This window comes from Scyliorhinus torazame, chromosome 2 (genome assembly GCF_047496885.1).
Source record: "Scyliorhinus torazame isolate Kashiwa2021f chromosome 2, sScyTor2.1, whole genome shotgun sequence".
In the NCBI taxonomy this organism is placed as follows: domain Eukaryota; kingdom Metazoa; phylum Chordata; class Chondrichthyes; order Carcharhiniformes; family Scyliorhinidae; genus Scyliorhinus; species Scyliorhinus torazame.
Window position 1 is genome coordinate 326,842,076 of NC_092708.1, and position 16,887 is coordinate 326,858,962.

General features: G+C 45.7%; 2 protein-coding genes across 5 annotated transcripts in view; one reads left to right on the plus strand and one right to left on the minus strand.

Annotated features, from left to right (window-relative positions):
* LOC140401086 (guanine nucleotide-binding protein G(I)/G(S)/G(O) subunit gamma-2) overlaps positions 1-16,887 on the minus strand; it is a 95,807-nt gene that overhangs the window by 37,180 nt on the left and 41,740 nt on the right. The window lies entirely within an intron of this gene.
* On the plus strand, positions 16,295-16,802 carry LOC140407898 (peptidyl-prolyl cis-trans isomerase-like). Its single transcript, XM_072495104.1, has one exon. It carries the CDS (start codon positions 16,324-16,326, stop codon positions 16,771-16,773), a length of 450 nt encoding a protein of 149 aa, XP_072351205.1. The 5' UTR covers positions 16,295-16,323; the 3' UTR covers positions 16,774-16,802.

The following is a 16,887-nucleotide window of genomic DNA, read 5'->3' on the forward strand; positions in this document are numbered from 1 at the left end:
ATTTTAATTAGAAGTTATGTGGGACTGGCCGGGGTAAATGCTTTTGACCATTTCAGACAAGAGGCCACTTCTTTTGTTCATTCAATAAATATTTTGTAAACTTGAACCGTGTTGTAGATTTTATTGTACAGGCAAACCAGTACATCAATAAAACATCTGGGCCGGGGTTCTCCGGTATCCGGCGGGGTGGGCCGCACCGGCGCCAAGGAGTGGCGTCAATCACTCCAGCGTCGGGCTGCCCGGAAGGTGGGGAATCCTCCGCACCTTCGGGGGCTAGGCCGGTGCTGGAGTGGTTGGCGGCGAAGGGCCTCCACCACCCGGCGTGAGTTGGCGCATGCGCAGGAGTGCCGGCGTGTTCCCAGAACCGCTGGTGTGATTCCTGCGCATGCGCAGGGGGTTTCTTCTCCTCGCTGGCCATGACGGAGCTTTACACAGGCCGGCGCGGAGGGAAAGAATGCCCCCACGGCACAGGCCCGCCCGCAAATCGGTGGGCCCCGATCAAGGGCCAGGGGGCCAGATCTCTCTTCTCTCTCCTCCTCCTCCTCCCCCCCCGAGGACTCCGCAGGCCGCCCTCAGAGCCAGGTGGTGCCGGTACGGACCTAGTCTAATCCACGCCGGCGGGACTGGCCGAAAACGGGCAGCCGCTAGGCCCATTGGGGACCGGAGAATCGCCGGGGGTAGGGGTCACTGCCAACAGCGCCCGACTGGCGCGGCGCGATCCCCACCCCCTCCAAAAAAACGGCGGGGGGGGGGGTCGGAGAATCCCACCCCTGATGCCACCTCCCCCCAGATCAGATTAAACAATGACCCTGTTACATCCATAAAATACAGGCACTGGACCCCTTATCCGGCATTCCAATATCAAGAAGGACCCGAAAACTGACTACATTTGAAATTAGTGCCCTGGGTAGCAATTTAAATAAAGCCCCTTTTATTCCTTATTTTAGGTATTAAGAGTCATAGAGGCCTACAGCACAGAAAAGGTCCTTTGGCTCATTGTGTCTTTGCCATCCAAAATCAACCACCTAAGTATTTTAATCCCATTTCCAGCACTTGGCCCATAGCCTTGTATGCCTTGGCATCGCTAGTGCCAATACTTCTTAAATGTTATGCAGGTCTCTGCCTCCACCACCCTTTCAGGCAGTGAGTCCCAGTTTCTCACCATCCTCTGGGTGAAAAGGTTTTCCTCATATCCCCCGAAACCTGCTGCCCCTTACCATAAATCTAAGCCCCAACCATTGACCCTTTCACCAAAGGAAAAGTTTCTTCCTATCTACGCTATCCATGCCCCTAAATACATCTCAATCGTGTCCCTGTTCAGTTATGAGTATAGGTTGGGCCTAGGATCCAAAGTCTGTTAAATTCTCAAATCCATCACGCATCCAGTCCCGAGCTTCCTGGATACAAGGTCATAGGAATAGCACGATCACCATCTGCAGAATGCAGGCTCAGGCGGGGAGACGTTGTTCCAATCTGCTTAAAATTGGTTTTACAGTGCTTTGTAAATTTGACTTTTAAATGTTTATTTCCTTCAGGAAAAGGTGGTTGGCGACCATGAATGCACCGTTGTATTCTTCCTATGTGATGCATTCACCATAAGATACATTATTCCTGCTCCTCTCCTCCTCAACCACAAAAACCGTCTTTGGAAAACACACTTTTTCAAATCAGCACCTCTTTAGTTGGCACACTCTTAGTGCGCAGTATAATCATTTTTGGATGTGACAGGTACACAAAAACATTGTCATAATGTAACTTTGTCAACACTCACGTCCAGATCTTTTGTGCTTTTCTTTTAGCACAGATAATAGATCAATTTTACAATTTGCATACCAACGATGCAGCAGAAAGCGTAATGCTTATGGCTGCCAACCAGGTAACTTTACAGCAGTTTCCAGAGTGTGCCTGCTTCCAGGAAGTGAGGCTGCTCCCAAAATTCCCAAATATGGCAACACTGATGTTTGAGCAGGGATTGGAGTTTCCAATGTTGCTGAGCGGTTGGTCTACTCCCTGTACATGTGATAGGATGACTCAACCTTTTTTTCTCCACAAAGTGAAATTCTACTTACCCAAGCAAAGGGAAGCTGATCGAGTATAAGCTGTGCTTTTAGTTTCTATCAAGAGCGCATTTTAACAAGACCTGCCTCTTGCTTCAACTATAGACAAGGCTTTGAAATATTTGCTGTAAAAAGAGCTTTATTTACCGATAACCTAAAATGAGTCAAACACTTTTGGCAAGTTTTTAAGGGCGTGACTTGAACCATTCTAGTAAATATTTACTCAGTTATTCCAAAATGGCACCCATGGGCATCTGGTTAGAACACAATAGTCATAGTTTGTTAGTGTCACTGTGGCCATATCAAAGGGCAGCGATCTACTTGTCTTTAACATGCAGTCAACATTAATCCTACATTGACAAGCAAATCATCAGACCATCATCATTGCTGAATTCAATGAGTCTCTTAGCAGCAGTTAGACAAATGAGATAAATACAAAATTAGAATAATTCCAATACATCAGCAGGTTTGTATGTTGCAATTTACTACACCAGCAGACGTAAGGTGCTTCATATCGGAGGGGGGCCTCTGGAACCTACCCAGCAGTTCCTAGCTTAAGTCAACTAAAGGCATATCATCAAATAATAGTCCTATGCAATTAAATCCACATGCATTTCACAGAGTTATTGGGGGGGGGGGGGGGGGGGGGGGGTAAAAGCGACATTCATTGTTGCTCAATGAATAAAATCTACACAAGTTCAAGAAATTGAGAGTTATCAAGTATTCTAAACTCCCTATTTTACATTCAGGATCATAGCTACAGGACGATGACAGCCTAACCTTCATGTTAAAAGACTGGGTAATTTTGGATCTGCGGCAGTCTGTCGGGCAAATGTCAGATGGAGTGGGAAAGGGCATTCGTTGTGGGAAGGAGCATTCCGAAGATTTCGAACAAAATGATACGGAACAATCTGTAAAATTGGCGAATTGTTCACCACAATGACTTCTATGAAATAGACAAGTTCTTTTGCTGAAGGGGCAGACATTCTCAAACAAGCTAAAATAAGCATAAACTTGAATAATGTAGAAAATCACCTGACTGTGCATTTACTAAAGAGTCCTGTTTGCTGTATGATACATAAAGCACAGAGAGGTTGGCTTGAAACAATTTTCTCTACAACTTTCTGAAAGCTTTGGAATAAGAGCCTGCAGACTGCTTTTCAGAGCCATTTTGGAATAGAGGCACAAACAATTTTTGAGCTTAACTGCACCTACAAAGCACATATGTTGAGAATTTCTATTGCTCTGACAAGTCTCAAAACTGGCACACAAGTTTCCATAAGATAGAATTTACATAATCAATCCCCTACACACAGTGAATACTCAAAAGAGCATTATCATCATTGAATGATGTTTGGCATACTTTTCTAAGTTGGTAAACATGCGAAAATGTCATTGATAGAGCAATGGACTTTTCTATGGTCTACGTCCTGTCCATGGTGATCTTGCAGCAGGCGGGACGGAAGAATCCAGCCCTAAATGTCATTTCAGCCGTGTTTGATTGGGAGTTTCTCCCCGGCTCGCGCTATCCAACCTCACCTAGTCACTTTATTGGGCCCTGGGGAGTTTCTATCTGGGCTAGCCCACAGGGCGGGTTTTAACTAAATGGGGACAAAGTCCCACAGCGAGCAGCTTTAGCTCGCACTGCTGAGAAACACAACGCTATAAAACGGCACCCAGGTTTGATAGGGGACCTGAGTGGGAAACACAGGGCCAGGTCGCACATATGCACTGAGGAGCTACGCCTGTCAGAACTCCTCAGTACAGTGAGAGATTGGGACGCCATTTTGAAAGGGTGACCCGAACTCCAAGTGAACTTGAGGGTCCCCCACACACCCCAATCATGTGCAATGCCGTCCCCCCACACATATGGGCACTACCCCCTCAAACGAGGACACCAGGCTATGGGGTCACTGTAGCTCCCTCTTTTCTTCCAACGCCTCCTTTTCAGGACCCCCACCCTTCACACCCCCAACCTTCCGGTGGTCACTTCATACCCGCTCTTCCCCCCCCCCCATCATCATATCCCCCCCAATCATGGGCATGTACCCCCTCAGGCCTTGACCCTTGGCAATGCCATCCTTGCATAAGGGCATCTCGGTACTGCCACCCTGGCAGTGCCCATGCCAGCCTGGTGTCACCCTGGCACTTGGGCAGTGCCAGAGTGGCAGTGCCAAGATTCCAGCCTGGCAGTGCCAAGGTGTCCACAGGAGAGCCAGGGTGTTTTTTCCCCAATTAAGGGGCAATTTAGCATGGCCAATCCACCTAACCTGCACAACTGGCAGCACGGTAGCATTGTGGATAGCACAATTGCTTCACAGCTCCAGGGTCCCAGGTTAGATTCCGGCTTGGGTCACTGTCTGTGCGGAGTCTGCACATCCTCCCAGTGTGTGCGTGGGTTTCCTCCGGGTGCTCCGGATTCCTCCCACAGTCCAAAGATGTGCAGGTTAGGTGGATTGGCCATGATAAATTGCCCTTAGTGTCCAAAATTGTGCTTAGTGTTGGGTGGGGTTACTGGGTTGTGGGGATAGGGTGGAGATGTTGACCTGGGAAGGGTGTTCTTTCCAAGAGCCGGTGCAGACTCGATGGGCTGAATGGCCTCCTTCTGCACTGTAAATTCTATGATCTATGATCTTTGGGTTGCGGGGGTGAAACCCACGCAGTGATGGGGAGAATGTGCAAACTCCACACGGACTGCCCTGCCCCATCCCTGACCACCCAGGGCCAATCGCCTAGGAGACCCCCCTCCCACCCCCACCCCACCGCCGTTCCAACTGGTCCACGTTTGACAGCCTGGAATTGCTAACCAGCCGCGGATCAGTACTGGTCCACGTCAGCGCCCGGCTGGCTATTTCTTGGGGAGGCCGATAGATACCAGGAGCCGGTTCGATCCAGCATCAGCATGGTTAAGTGGGTTCGTAAACCCACTTAACTGTGCGAGACTGGGTCCCACCCATGACAGTGGCAGTGAAAATAAAAGCAGGGTGATTTTTCTGTTCTTCCCACCAAAACAGCAATATTAAAATATATATATATTAAACTTAGGGGAGTGCAGAACATTCTACAATTTCAATATTCACCGAGGAACAATTGTTCTCGGTTCTGGCCTCGCCATAATTATTTTCCAGTCAGTAACAACCATTTGACTCGGTTTTTCTAGATACCATAGAACATTGTTTGGTACAATATTGTAACAATTACGAATGGCTAAAAGCAGGAAGGATGGTGAGAACAGGACAGAAATCTTTAAGAAAATTAGCAAAAGAATCAATGAATAGATGAGAAGATCCCCGCCATCCGCTCCAATTGTTGAGATATGGAATGAATGACCTGAAAGGTAGAAAGAAGGTTCAATAATAACCCTGAAAAAGAAATCGGATATTGTGGCGATTATCCCTTTAAGGGCAACACAGCAGAGTAAGGGTCACCAATACAGCTTATTCTTTAAAAATCTCTACCTAGGTGTACTCCTCATGGGATGATTGCCAACTCAGTCCCGATTGGTCACCCAGGCCAGGCGACCCTTACACTGTTGTGTTGCTCTTAAAGGGGCAATTACTACAGATAAATAGTTGGAACAAATACAGGTCTATAAGGAAAGTGTGTATCAACTAATCGCATAGCTCTTTCATGGAGTCAGCACAGACTGATGGTTGGCTGATGATTCAGATATTCAGAGCTGGAATCCAGGGATCACATATGCAGCATCGCTCTGTTTGCAATCATTTGGAATTTCTGAGGTGCTTCTACCCATTGCCTATCTTGGCAGAGACCCTGGAGAAATGGCATAAATGGCCATTTCTGAAGAATTGCTACCCAATACATTTCATTTTTAAAAAGTCACTTGTTAATTTTTGGTCAATAGATTTTGCTGTCGCACCTAAAAAGTACTAAGAATTTAAGGATATGATGATAGAAAAAAAAATCAATTAAAAGAATTCCAAAGAATATGCAACTTCAAAAGTAGTAGCAAAGACATAGCATAGGGCTTTTTCACAACAGTGCAAATATCAGTTAAAAGAGCAAAACAGTTACCATTTTATCATTTTATTCTTGCGTGAGCTTTAACTGCTGTATCTTTTGACAATGGCAACAATAAAATGCAAACTAGAATATCGTTACAATATTGCACAATTGTTATTGATAAGTGCATTTCTGCAATTTGTTTCATCACAGTATGTACATTGCAGAGAGCACAATAAGCATGTTTTTAAAAATCCTTAAAAAGGCATATCTTAAAAAAAACAGGGGCCGGATTCTTCGTCGGCGGGATCCTCCACTTCTCCGGCAGCACACTCCCGTCAGCGAATTGGGGGTGCCCACAATGAGAGACCCCATTGTCCGACTACCAGGATGGAGGGTCCCACTGCCGGTGGGGGCATGCCCCACCAGAAAACGTGTTCGGCAGGACAGGGAAACCCGTCCCAGATCTTTAAAGCAGGTGAATTACATTTATCAATATGGCACAGCATTTAAAAGTTAATCATGGTTTGAATATTAGCACCTAGCGAGGCATTTTCACACCTAAAATACACAAAAGTGCTTGTCACATTGATTGCCAAAGTGTTTTGTGCCCTAGTACCTAATGAGGCATAAAGGTCTCTGAAACATAGATATCTCAGTTACTGGATCATTTTCACACCGAGGCAAAAATGCTTATAAAAGGCTTAACACCTTGATTGGCAAAAATGTCTCAACCCAGATCGGCTTTAAAAAGCCAGCAAAACAAACTACATCCAGACAAAAACAGAAAATGTCGGAAAATCTCAGCAGGTCTCACAGCATCAGTCGAGAGAGAACAGGACTAACTTTGAGACTGGATGGCTCTTCGCCAAATTGACAAAAAAGTCATTGAGATGTGAAATATTAGCTCCCTTCTTTCTCGCCAGATGCTGCCAGACCTGATGAGATTTTCCAGCATTTTCTGTTTTCGTTTCAGATTCCAGCATCCGCAGTAATTTGCTTTTATATTAAAATACAGAGCCAGACTTCTCGAATTAATTTAAATATTTCTGCATGGAAATGTTATTAGAACAAATAACAAAGAAAAGTACAGCACAGGAACAGGCCCTTCGGCCCTCCAAGCCCGTGCCGACCATGCTGCCCGACTAAACTATAGAGGTCAGAGGTAGGTTCTTTACGCAAAGAGTGGTGAGGCCGTGGAATGCCCTACCTGCAACAGTAGTGAACTCACCAACATTGAGGGCATTTAAAAGTTTATTGGATAAACATATGGATGATAATGGCATAGTGTAGGTTAGATGGCTTTTGTTTCGGTGCAACATCGTGGGCCGAAGGGCCTGTACTGCGCTGTATCGTTCTATGTTCTAAACTACAATCTTCTACACTTCCTGGGTCCGTATCCCTCTATTCATGTATTTGTCAAGATGTCCCTTAAATGTCACTATCGTCCCTGCTTCCACCACCTCCTCCGGCAGCGAGTTCCAGGCACCCACTACCCTCGGTGTAAAAAACTTGCCTCGTACATCTACTCTAAACCTTGCCCCTCGCACCTTAAACCTATGCCCCCTAGTAATTGACCCCTCTACCCTGGGGAAAAGCCTCCGACTATCCACTCTGTCTATGCCCCTCATAATTTTGTAGACCTCTATCAGGTCGCCCCTCAACCTCCGTCGTTCGAGTGAGAACAAACCGAGTTTATTCAACCGCTCCTCATAGCTAATGCCCTCCATACCAGGCAACATTCTGGTAAATCTCGTCTGCACCCTCTCTAAAGCCTCCACATCCTTCTGGTAGTGTGGCGACCAGAATTGAACACTATACTCAGTGTGGCCTAACTAAGGTTCTATACAGCTGCAACATGACTTGCCAATTCTTATACTCAATGCCCCGGCCAATGAAGGCAAGCATGCCGTATGCCTTCTTGACTACCTTCTCCACCTGTGTTGCCCCTTTCAGTGACCTGTGGACCTGTACACCTAGATCTCTCGGACTTTCAATACTCTTGAGGGTTCTACCATTCACTGTATATTCCCTACCTGCATTAGACCTTCCAAAATGCATTACCTCACATTTGTCCGGATTAAACTCCATCTGCCATCTCTCCACCCAAGTCTCCAAACAATCTTAATCCTGATGTATCCTCCGACAGTCCTCATCACTATCCACAATTCCACCAACCTTTGTGTCGTCTGCAAACTTACGAATCAGACCAGTTACATTTTCCTCCAAATCGTTTATATATACTACAAACAGCAAAGGTCCCAACACTGATCCCTGTGGAACACCACTGGTCACAGCCCTCCAATTAGAAAAGCATCCTTCCATTGCTGCTACTCTGCCTTCTATGGCCTAGCCAGTTCTGTATCCACCTTGCCAGCTCACCCCTGATCCCGTGTGACTTCACCTTTTGTACTAGTCTACCATGAGGGACTTTGTCAAAAGCCGTACTGAAGTCCATATAGACAACATCTACTGCCCTACCTGCATCAATCATCTTAGTGACCTCCTCGAAAAACTCTATCAAGTTAGTGAGACACGACCTCCCCTTCACAAAACCATGCTGCCTCTCACTAATACGTCCATTTACTTCCGAATGGGAGTAGATCCTGCCTCGAAGAATTCTCTCCAGTAATTTCCCTACCACTGATGTAAGGCTCACCGGCCTGTAGTTCCCGGGATTATCCTTGCTACCCTTCTTAAACAGAGGAACAACATTGGCTATTCTCGTGTCCTCCGGGACATTACCTGAAGACAGTGAGGATCCAAAGATTTCTGTCAAGGCCTGAGCAATTTCCTTTCTAGCCTCCTTCAATATTCTGGGGTAGATCCCATCAGGCCCTGGGGACTTATCTACCTTAATATTTTTCAAGACGCCCAACATCTCGCCTTTTTGGATCTCAATGTGACCCAAGCTATCTATATACCCTTCTCCAGACTCAACATTCACCAATTCCTTCTCTTTGGTGAATACTGATGCAAAGTATTCATTTAGTACCTCGCCCATTTCCTCTGGCTCCACACATAGATTCCCTTGCTATCCTTCAGTGGGCCAACCCTTTCCCTGGCTACCCTCTTGCTTTTTATGTACGTGTAAAAAGCCTTGGGATTCTCCTTAACCCTATTTGCCAATGACTTTTCGTGACCCCTTCTAGCCCTCCTGACTCCTTGCTTAAGTTCCTTCCTACTTTCCTTATATTCCACGCAGGCTTCGTCTGTTCCCAGCCTTTTAGCCCTGACAAATGCCTCCTTTTTCTTTTTGACGAGGCCTACAATATCTCTCGTTATCCAAGGTTCCCGAAAATTGCCGTATTGATTCTTCTTCCTCACAGGAACATGCTGGTCCTGAATTCCTTTCAATTGACACTTGAAAGCCTCCCACATGTCAGATGTTGATTTACCCTCAAACATCCGCCCCCAATCTAGGTTCTTCAGTTCCCGCCTAATATTGTTATAATTAGCCTTCCCCAAATTTAGCACATTCACCCTAGGACCACTCTTATCCTTGTCCACCAGCACTTTAAAACTTACTGAATTGTGGTCACTGTTCCCGAAATGCTCCCCTACTGAAACTTCTACCACCTGGCCGGGCTCATTCCCCAATACCAGGTCCAGTACAGCCCCTTCCCTAGTTGGACTATCTACATATTGTTTTAAGAAGCCCTACTGGATGCTCCTTACAAACTCTGCCCCGTCTAAGCCCCTGGCACTCAGTGAGTCCCAGTCAATATTGGGGAAGTTGAAGTCTCCCATCACCACAACCCTGTTGTTTTTACTCTTTTCCAAAATCTGTCTACCTATCTGCTCCTCTATCTCCCGCTTGCTGTTGGGAGGCCTGTAGTAAACCCCCAACATTGTGACTGCACCCTTTTTATTCCTGATATCTACCCATATAGCCTCACTGCCCTCTGAGGTGTCCTCCCGTAGTATAGCTGTGATATTCTCCCTAACTAGTAGCACAACTCCGCCACCCCTTCTACATCCCCCTCTATCCCGCCTGAAACTTCTAAATGTTGGAACGTTTAGCTGCCAATCCTGTCCTTCCCTTAACCAGATCTCTGTGATGGCAACAACATCATAGTTCCAAGTACTAATCCAAGCTCTAAGTTCATCTGCCTTACCCGTAATACTTCTTGCATTAAAACATATGCACTGCAGGCCACCAGACCCGCTGTGTTCAGCAACTTCTCCCTGTCTGCTCTGCCTCAGAGCCTACTGGCCCTATTCCCCAATTCTCCCTCAATGGTCTCACCTTCTGACCTATTGCTCCTGTGCCCACCCCCCTGCCATACTAGTTTAAACCCTCCCATGTGACACTAGCAAATCTCGCAGCCAGGATATTTATGCCTCTCCAGTTTAGATGCAACCCGTTCTTCTTTTGTAGGTCACACCTGCCCCGGAAGAGCTGCCAGTGGTCCAGATAATGGAAACCCTCCCTCCTACACCAGCTGTTTAGCCACGTGTTTAGCTGCTCTATCTTCCTATTTCTAGCCTCACTGGCACGTGGCACAGGGAGTCATCCCGAGATTACAACCCTAGAGGTCCTGTCTTTTAACTTTCTGCCTAGTTCCCTGAACTCCTGCTGCAGGACCTCATGCCCCTTCCTGCCTATGGCATTAGTACCAGTATGTACAATGACCTCTGCCTGTTTGCCCTCCCCCTTCAGGATGCCCGCTACCCGTTTGAAAACATCCTGGACCCTGGCACCAGGGAGGCAACATACCATCCTGGAGTCTCTTTCACGTCCACAGAAGCGCCTATCTGTGCCCCTGACTAGAGAGTCCCCTATGACTATTGCTCTTCTGCGCTTTGACCCTCCCTTCTGAACATCAGAGCCAGCCGTGGTGCCACTGCTCTGGCTGCTGCTGTTTTCCCCTGATAGGCTATCCCCCCCGACAGCATACAAAGGGGTATACCTGTTCGGGGGGGGGGGGGGGGGAGAACAACCACAGGGGTTCCTGCACTGACTGCCTGCCCTTTCTGGTGGTCACCCATTTCTCTGCATGCACCTTGGGTGTGACCACATTTATATAACTGCTAGCAATGACGCTTTCCTCCACCTGCATGCTCCTAAGTGCATCCAGCTGCTGCTCCAACCGAACCATGCAGAATGTGAGGAGCTCCAGTTGGGTGCACTTTCTGCAGATGAAGCCATGCTGGAAGCCTCCCGGACCTGCCACATCTCACAGTCAGAGTACTGCACCCCTCTAATTGACATTGCGTCAATTAATTAGTAAACTTAATTTAAAAGTTTTTTAAAAAGTTACTGTTAACTATATGTTTCCTAGCACTTGATTTCTACTATAAATGTGAAAGCTAAATACAGTACTCTCCAACCTCTGGCGTAGGTCCTAACCCCTTAGGTCTTAACCCCTCTAAATTATAATTAAGTAATTATGTTTAATTAGTTTCCCAATGCTTAATTTTTTAAATTTAGTGTAGATTCCCAACCAGCCAATCAGGTCACAGCTTTTCTATGATGTCACTTCAGTTCCCCCCCCCCCCTCACACACACACACAATTTGAAAAGGTAATAAAAGTAAAAATGAGTAAAAATCACTTACTTACCTTCCGAGGGTCTCAGGTGCTCTCTGGTTCTCTCCCTGCTGATTAAAAGTTACAGGCCAGAAGAAAGAGAGAGAACAAAACAGTAGGGGAAAAGCACCTTCTCCCACTCTGCACCGAATTACCTCACTGCACCAAATTACCAAGTTCCAAATTCCCACTCTGGATGTGTCTCACTCAGGATGTGTTGTGTCTCTTTGACCTGCGCAAAGAGACCTGTTATTCTTTAACAGTCATTCATTTAAAGTGGAGTTTGCTGTATTTAAATTGTTTTTGCACGGAACTTCAACATACAATTTTATGAGATCTGCAGCAACTGAAGGTATTTTAATCATCTTTTTTATTGGACCCACTTTTTAAAATCGGTTGGCAATAAGCTCTTTGCAGCCAAACTCATTTACTGAGCAATCTACAGAATTGACCGGTGTCAGTGTTAGATGCATGAGTAGGAGCAGAAAAGAGTGATTCAGGGAGAGGTCAAAGCGTAGAAGGCAACGGATTATGGTCTGGGTACTGCAGTGACAATGATAGCGAGGCTAACAATGTTCACCACTACAGTGGCAGAATCTGACAGCAGCTTCCAGTGTCCATGTGTAATGTTAAACATGGAAATCCAGAAGTTGCTGTTAGGGAGATACTGTACCCTAATCTGAAAAAGTAACTGTCTTCACCAATAGGCTAAGCACTGAAATCACTATAATGGCACGAACCTCAAGTACTTGTCCACTAAATTAAAAAGATACTAGGAAAGGTTAGGCCTGAAGCATCCAGGAGCATATGATAAGTGATAAATATAGCCAACCTACCTATCTGACTCTGAAAATTTAATTTTGTACATGTGGAGCCTCATTCCTTCAGAGGTTAATTAGAGTTGAGGATTTAAATGTTAAAATAATGGGCTGGATTTTACGGTCCCTGCTGGAAGTGTTTTCAGTCCCCACCCGGCGCATTTTCATCGAGGGAGCATGTAAAATATGATAGGTGGCTAGCTCACCTCCTTCCCGCCCACCTCCGACTCAGTCCCCATAATATGGTAAGTGGGCAGGCACTGAAATTGGCAGCCCACCTACCCTTTTTAAATAGACAACTACCGGGCAATTGAACCCGTTACCAAGCCAACTGAGCTGACCATTATTCTGTCCATGTCATAATACAGCTGTGATGTGGAGATGCTGGCGTTGGACTGGGGTGAGCACAGTAAGAAGTCTTACAACACCAGGTTAAAGTCCAACAGGTTTGTTTCGATGTCACTAGCTTTCGGAGCGCTGCTCCTTCCTCAGGTGAATGAAGAGGTATGTTCCATAAACATATATATAGACAGATTCAAAGATGCCAGACAATGCTTGGAATGCGAGCATTAGCAGGTGATTAGCCGAGCAGAAACTTATAGCCAAGTTTCGCACACGAGTGCGGCCTCAACCGGGACCTGGGATTCATGTCGCATTACATTCATCCCCCACCATCTGGCCTGCGAAATCCTACCAACTGTCCTGGCTTGACACAATTCACACCTCTTTACCCTGAGGTTACCCCATCTCTGGATCTGTAAAGATTTAATCACCTGCTAATGGTCGCATTCCAAGCATTGTCTGGCATCTTTAAATCTGTCTATATATATGTTTCTGGAACATACCTCTTCATTCACCTGAGGAAGGAGCAGCGCTCCGAAAGCTAGTGACATCGAAACAAACCTGTTGGACTTTAACCTGGTGTTGTAAGGCTTTTATTTAAAAAACATCAATTAACTTTTATAACAGTACTCAAGTGTATAATATATAAAGAATATATAAAATAATTCTATAAAATTAACTTAAACAGGAGATTAGTTGTAAAAAGTCATCTTTGCAAATGGACTCGACTCAATATTGTATGAATTACCCTACTTCAATGTCAATTTCAGAACCCTTTGAAATTGCAAACTTGCCACTACTATTCGATTCCTTTATATCCAAATATTATTTATTACAAATGGGGATTACTTTCTGCTACATGTAAGCATTACTTTTTACTCATATGGCAGAGCAGACTATTACGAGAATGGTAATTACCATGAATGTAATTAATTATTGGTCTACAATTAATGCAATGGGTCCAGAATGCTTTTTATGGCATCTCACATGAATTAAGTGTAAAATTCCCCTGTGTGCAAACATAGGTAAGCTCATTATTGTAATAACCAAGGGTGGGATTCTCCCATGTATAGGAGAATCGCCGTTCGCGCCATTTTTTCCCGCGGCGCCGGTCTCACGCCAGCAGGCGATTCTCCGAGGAGCGGTGAATCGGCGCCATTTGCGCCGGTGTGTTTGGCGAGGCACCGGTCGCGGGCCGCCGATTCACCGGTTCACTGGCCTTGATGGGCGGAGCGACGCGCGGAAACGGCGGAGTCCCGCCGGCGCCGTTCACACCTGCTCGCAGCTGGCGGCCTATGGGGGGGGGGGGAAGCGATCGGGGTCCGCCAATCAGCGGGCCGGCCTCTCCAGCCCCGGCTCTATTTTATTACGCAGCCAGCCCCTGAACCCCCACGCCATGTTGCATCGGGGCCAGCGCGTTGAAGAAGTCCCCTGCGCATTCACGGGTTGGCACGGCCCAACTGCACATGCGTGGGTTGGCGCCGCCCCAGTTCGCGCCAGGAGATGAGGCTGGAGCGGCGTGAACCGCTCCAGCACCGTGCTGACACCCTGTGGGGGGCCAGAATCACTAGTGCCGTGCCCATTTCGCGCCGTCGTGAAACGCAAAGGCTTTCACGATGGCGCGGACACTCTGTCCCGCGATCAAAGAATCGCGTCCCCCGTTTTCATTAGAAGAATTCCAGCCTATTTATAGAAATGTTTGATTTAAGCGCAAGAAAATATTTCCAATTCAGCGGTGATTAATGGAAAACATATTGATGTATTTTTAAACTCAACATCATTTGAGATGAACTAAAAAGCTGTCACTCTATTCGATCATCGGCATCCACTAATATTTAGAAGCAGTCGTGCAGTCCTCAAGGTTTGTTTTCTAACCGATCACAGAACAGGCTTTTATAATAGGCAAAACCAGAAACTGCTGAAAGAACGGCTTGCATATATATATAGTGCCTCCCATGACCACAGAAGGTCCCAACGTAGTTAGCATGAAGGACTTTTGAAGTGTGCAGTTGCAACGTCGAAACATGGCAGACAACAAGTGTCCAACAATCCACAAGGTAACAATGAACAGATAATCTATTTTTCGTGACAGGGTAAATATTGGCCAGGACAACAGCGATATACCTCTCTTGCTCTTCTTCAAAATAGTGCCATAGGATCTTATATGTGTAAAGGGGGCCTCAATTTCATCTCATCCAAAAGATGGCACCTTCGACAGTACTGCACCTCAAGTCTTGGAATGGACTTGAACTCATAGCCTTCTAACTCGAGCGGAGTTTGCCGCTAACTGACACTTCAAACAAAATAGCTGACTAAAATATTGTTCCTATATGGATGGTAACGCATTTCTGCCAGATGTCTGTGAAATCATTATAAATGAGAGTTTTAACATTAGTAGCCAGTGGAATATACAGATTGTCCGGAAGAAATTATCTGCATGAGCTTCAGTGTCTTGTCATGGTGGTCAGTTATCTATCTCACGCTGGCAGATTGGTTCTCCTAACACCCTCGTGGCCTTCTCCACTTATCAGACTAAAAATATGATTTTATCAGATTTCAATGGACAAGCATTCCAGGACTTGAGGTGCAGTACTGTCAAAGGTGCCATCTTTTGGATGAGATGAAATTGAGGCCCCCTTTACACATATAAGTTCCTATGGCGCTATTTTGAAGAAGAGCAGGAGAGGTATATCATTGTTGCCTTGTGGATTGTTGGACACTTGTTGGCTGCCATGTTTCTACGTTCTGATTTTATCAGATTTCAATGGACACGCTGCATGAATGTTCAAATGTTTACCATTTGGATGCAATTTAAAATGGCAGTACTGCTTTACTGATGCTAATGTAGTCCTCTTTCAGAAATACAATACAGCAAAAGCAAATGAATAAGGTGAGCAAACGGAATCATTATGTACCATATAAAATGATGAAGTCCTTTCTTTAATTCCTAAACAACACTGTCATAAATGCTTCAATGACAGAAAATGGTTTATCTTCACAGACTAAGGATATTCTGGTTGAATTTGTGTTTTTAAAAAGACGCTGATCCTTGAAGGGTTAATGCCATGACTGTTGTTGTTGAAAATACAGCATTTAACAAGAAAAGGCAATTAAGCAGTTTTAAAGAAGCTGGAAACCTCTTGACCCTGGTGGTCTGCCTACAAGAGGGTCACATGATGGTTTATAGCTTTGAAGAAAAAAAATGCTTTGAAAAACTGCATTTAAAATCTAGTAGGCTCCTTTCTTTCAAAACAAATAGGATCAACTGTTTGGGTAAAGAAGACAACAGCTTCTGAAGCTCCTGACCCAGTCAAAAGCAAAAAGTGAATGACGTTGATCTGAAGTTGCTCTTCATTCTGACTGCAAGCGTTCTTTGAAGTCCACATGAAAGGTAATGGAAGAATCATCAATTGTTTCCCAGCAATGCTCTGGGAAACAACCGTATAACCCGGATGCTATTTCAGGGACACCCACCAGCTATCCTTGAACCATTTGCTTTTAACAGTGTGTGTGTGTACACCGGCGCCGGGAGTTGGGCAGATCTCCGCCGCCTCGCCATGGAAACCAGGAAGAAGCCACGAGTTTACCTGGACATTGCCGCTTGCGGCAACATGCTGGGCCACGTCGTTATTGAGCTCAGGGCTGATGTGGTCCCAAAAACTGCAGAAAATTTCCGTGCCTTGTGCACTGGTGAGAAAGGATTTGGTTACAAGGGCTCAATATGCCACAGAATCATTCCTGAATTCATGTGCCAGGGTGGTGACTTCACAAAGCACGATGGCACTGGTGGGAAGTCCATCTACGGTGAAAAGTTTAAGGATGAGAATTTCAAGCTGGAGCACACAGGGGCTGGTATCTTGTCCATGGCCAATGCTGGACCAAATACAAATGGTTCCCAGTTCTTTATCTGCACTGCACATACTCTATGGTTAAATGGAAAGCATGTTGTATTTGGTAAGGTCATAGAAGGCTACGAAGTGGTGAAGAAGATGGAGAAATTGGGCAGCGGTGAAGGCAAAACTAGTAGTACTGTTAGCATCATTAATTGTGGGCAGATGTGAATGTAATTCTGATTAAATATAACTTGATTGATTCCCCAAAAAAACGAGAAAAAAAAAAAGTGTGTGTGTGTGTGTGTCAGGGAGACAGTGGAAAGAGTAATTATTATGCTTCCG

What these genes read in the sequence shown, in the direction of transcription:
- LOC140407898 (XM_072495104.1), top strand. Translation starts at nt 16,324, where the DNA reads ATGCTGGGCCACGTCGTTATTGAGCTCAGGGCTGATGTGGTCCCAAAA.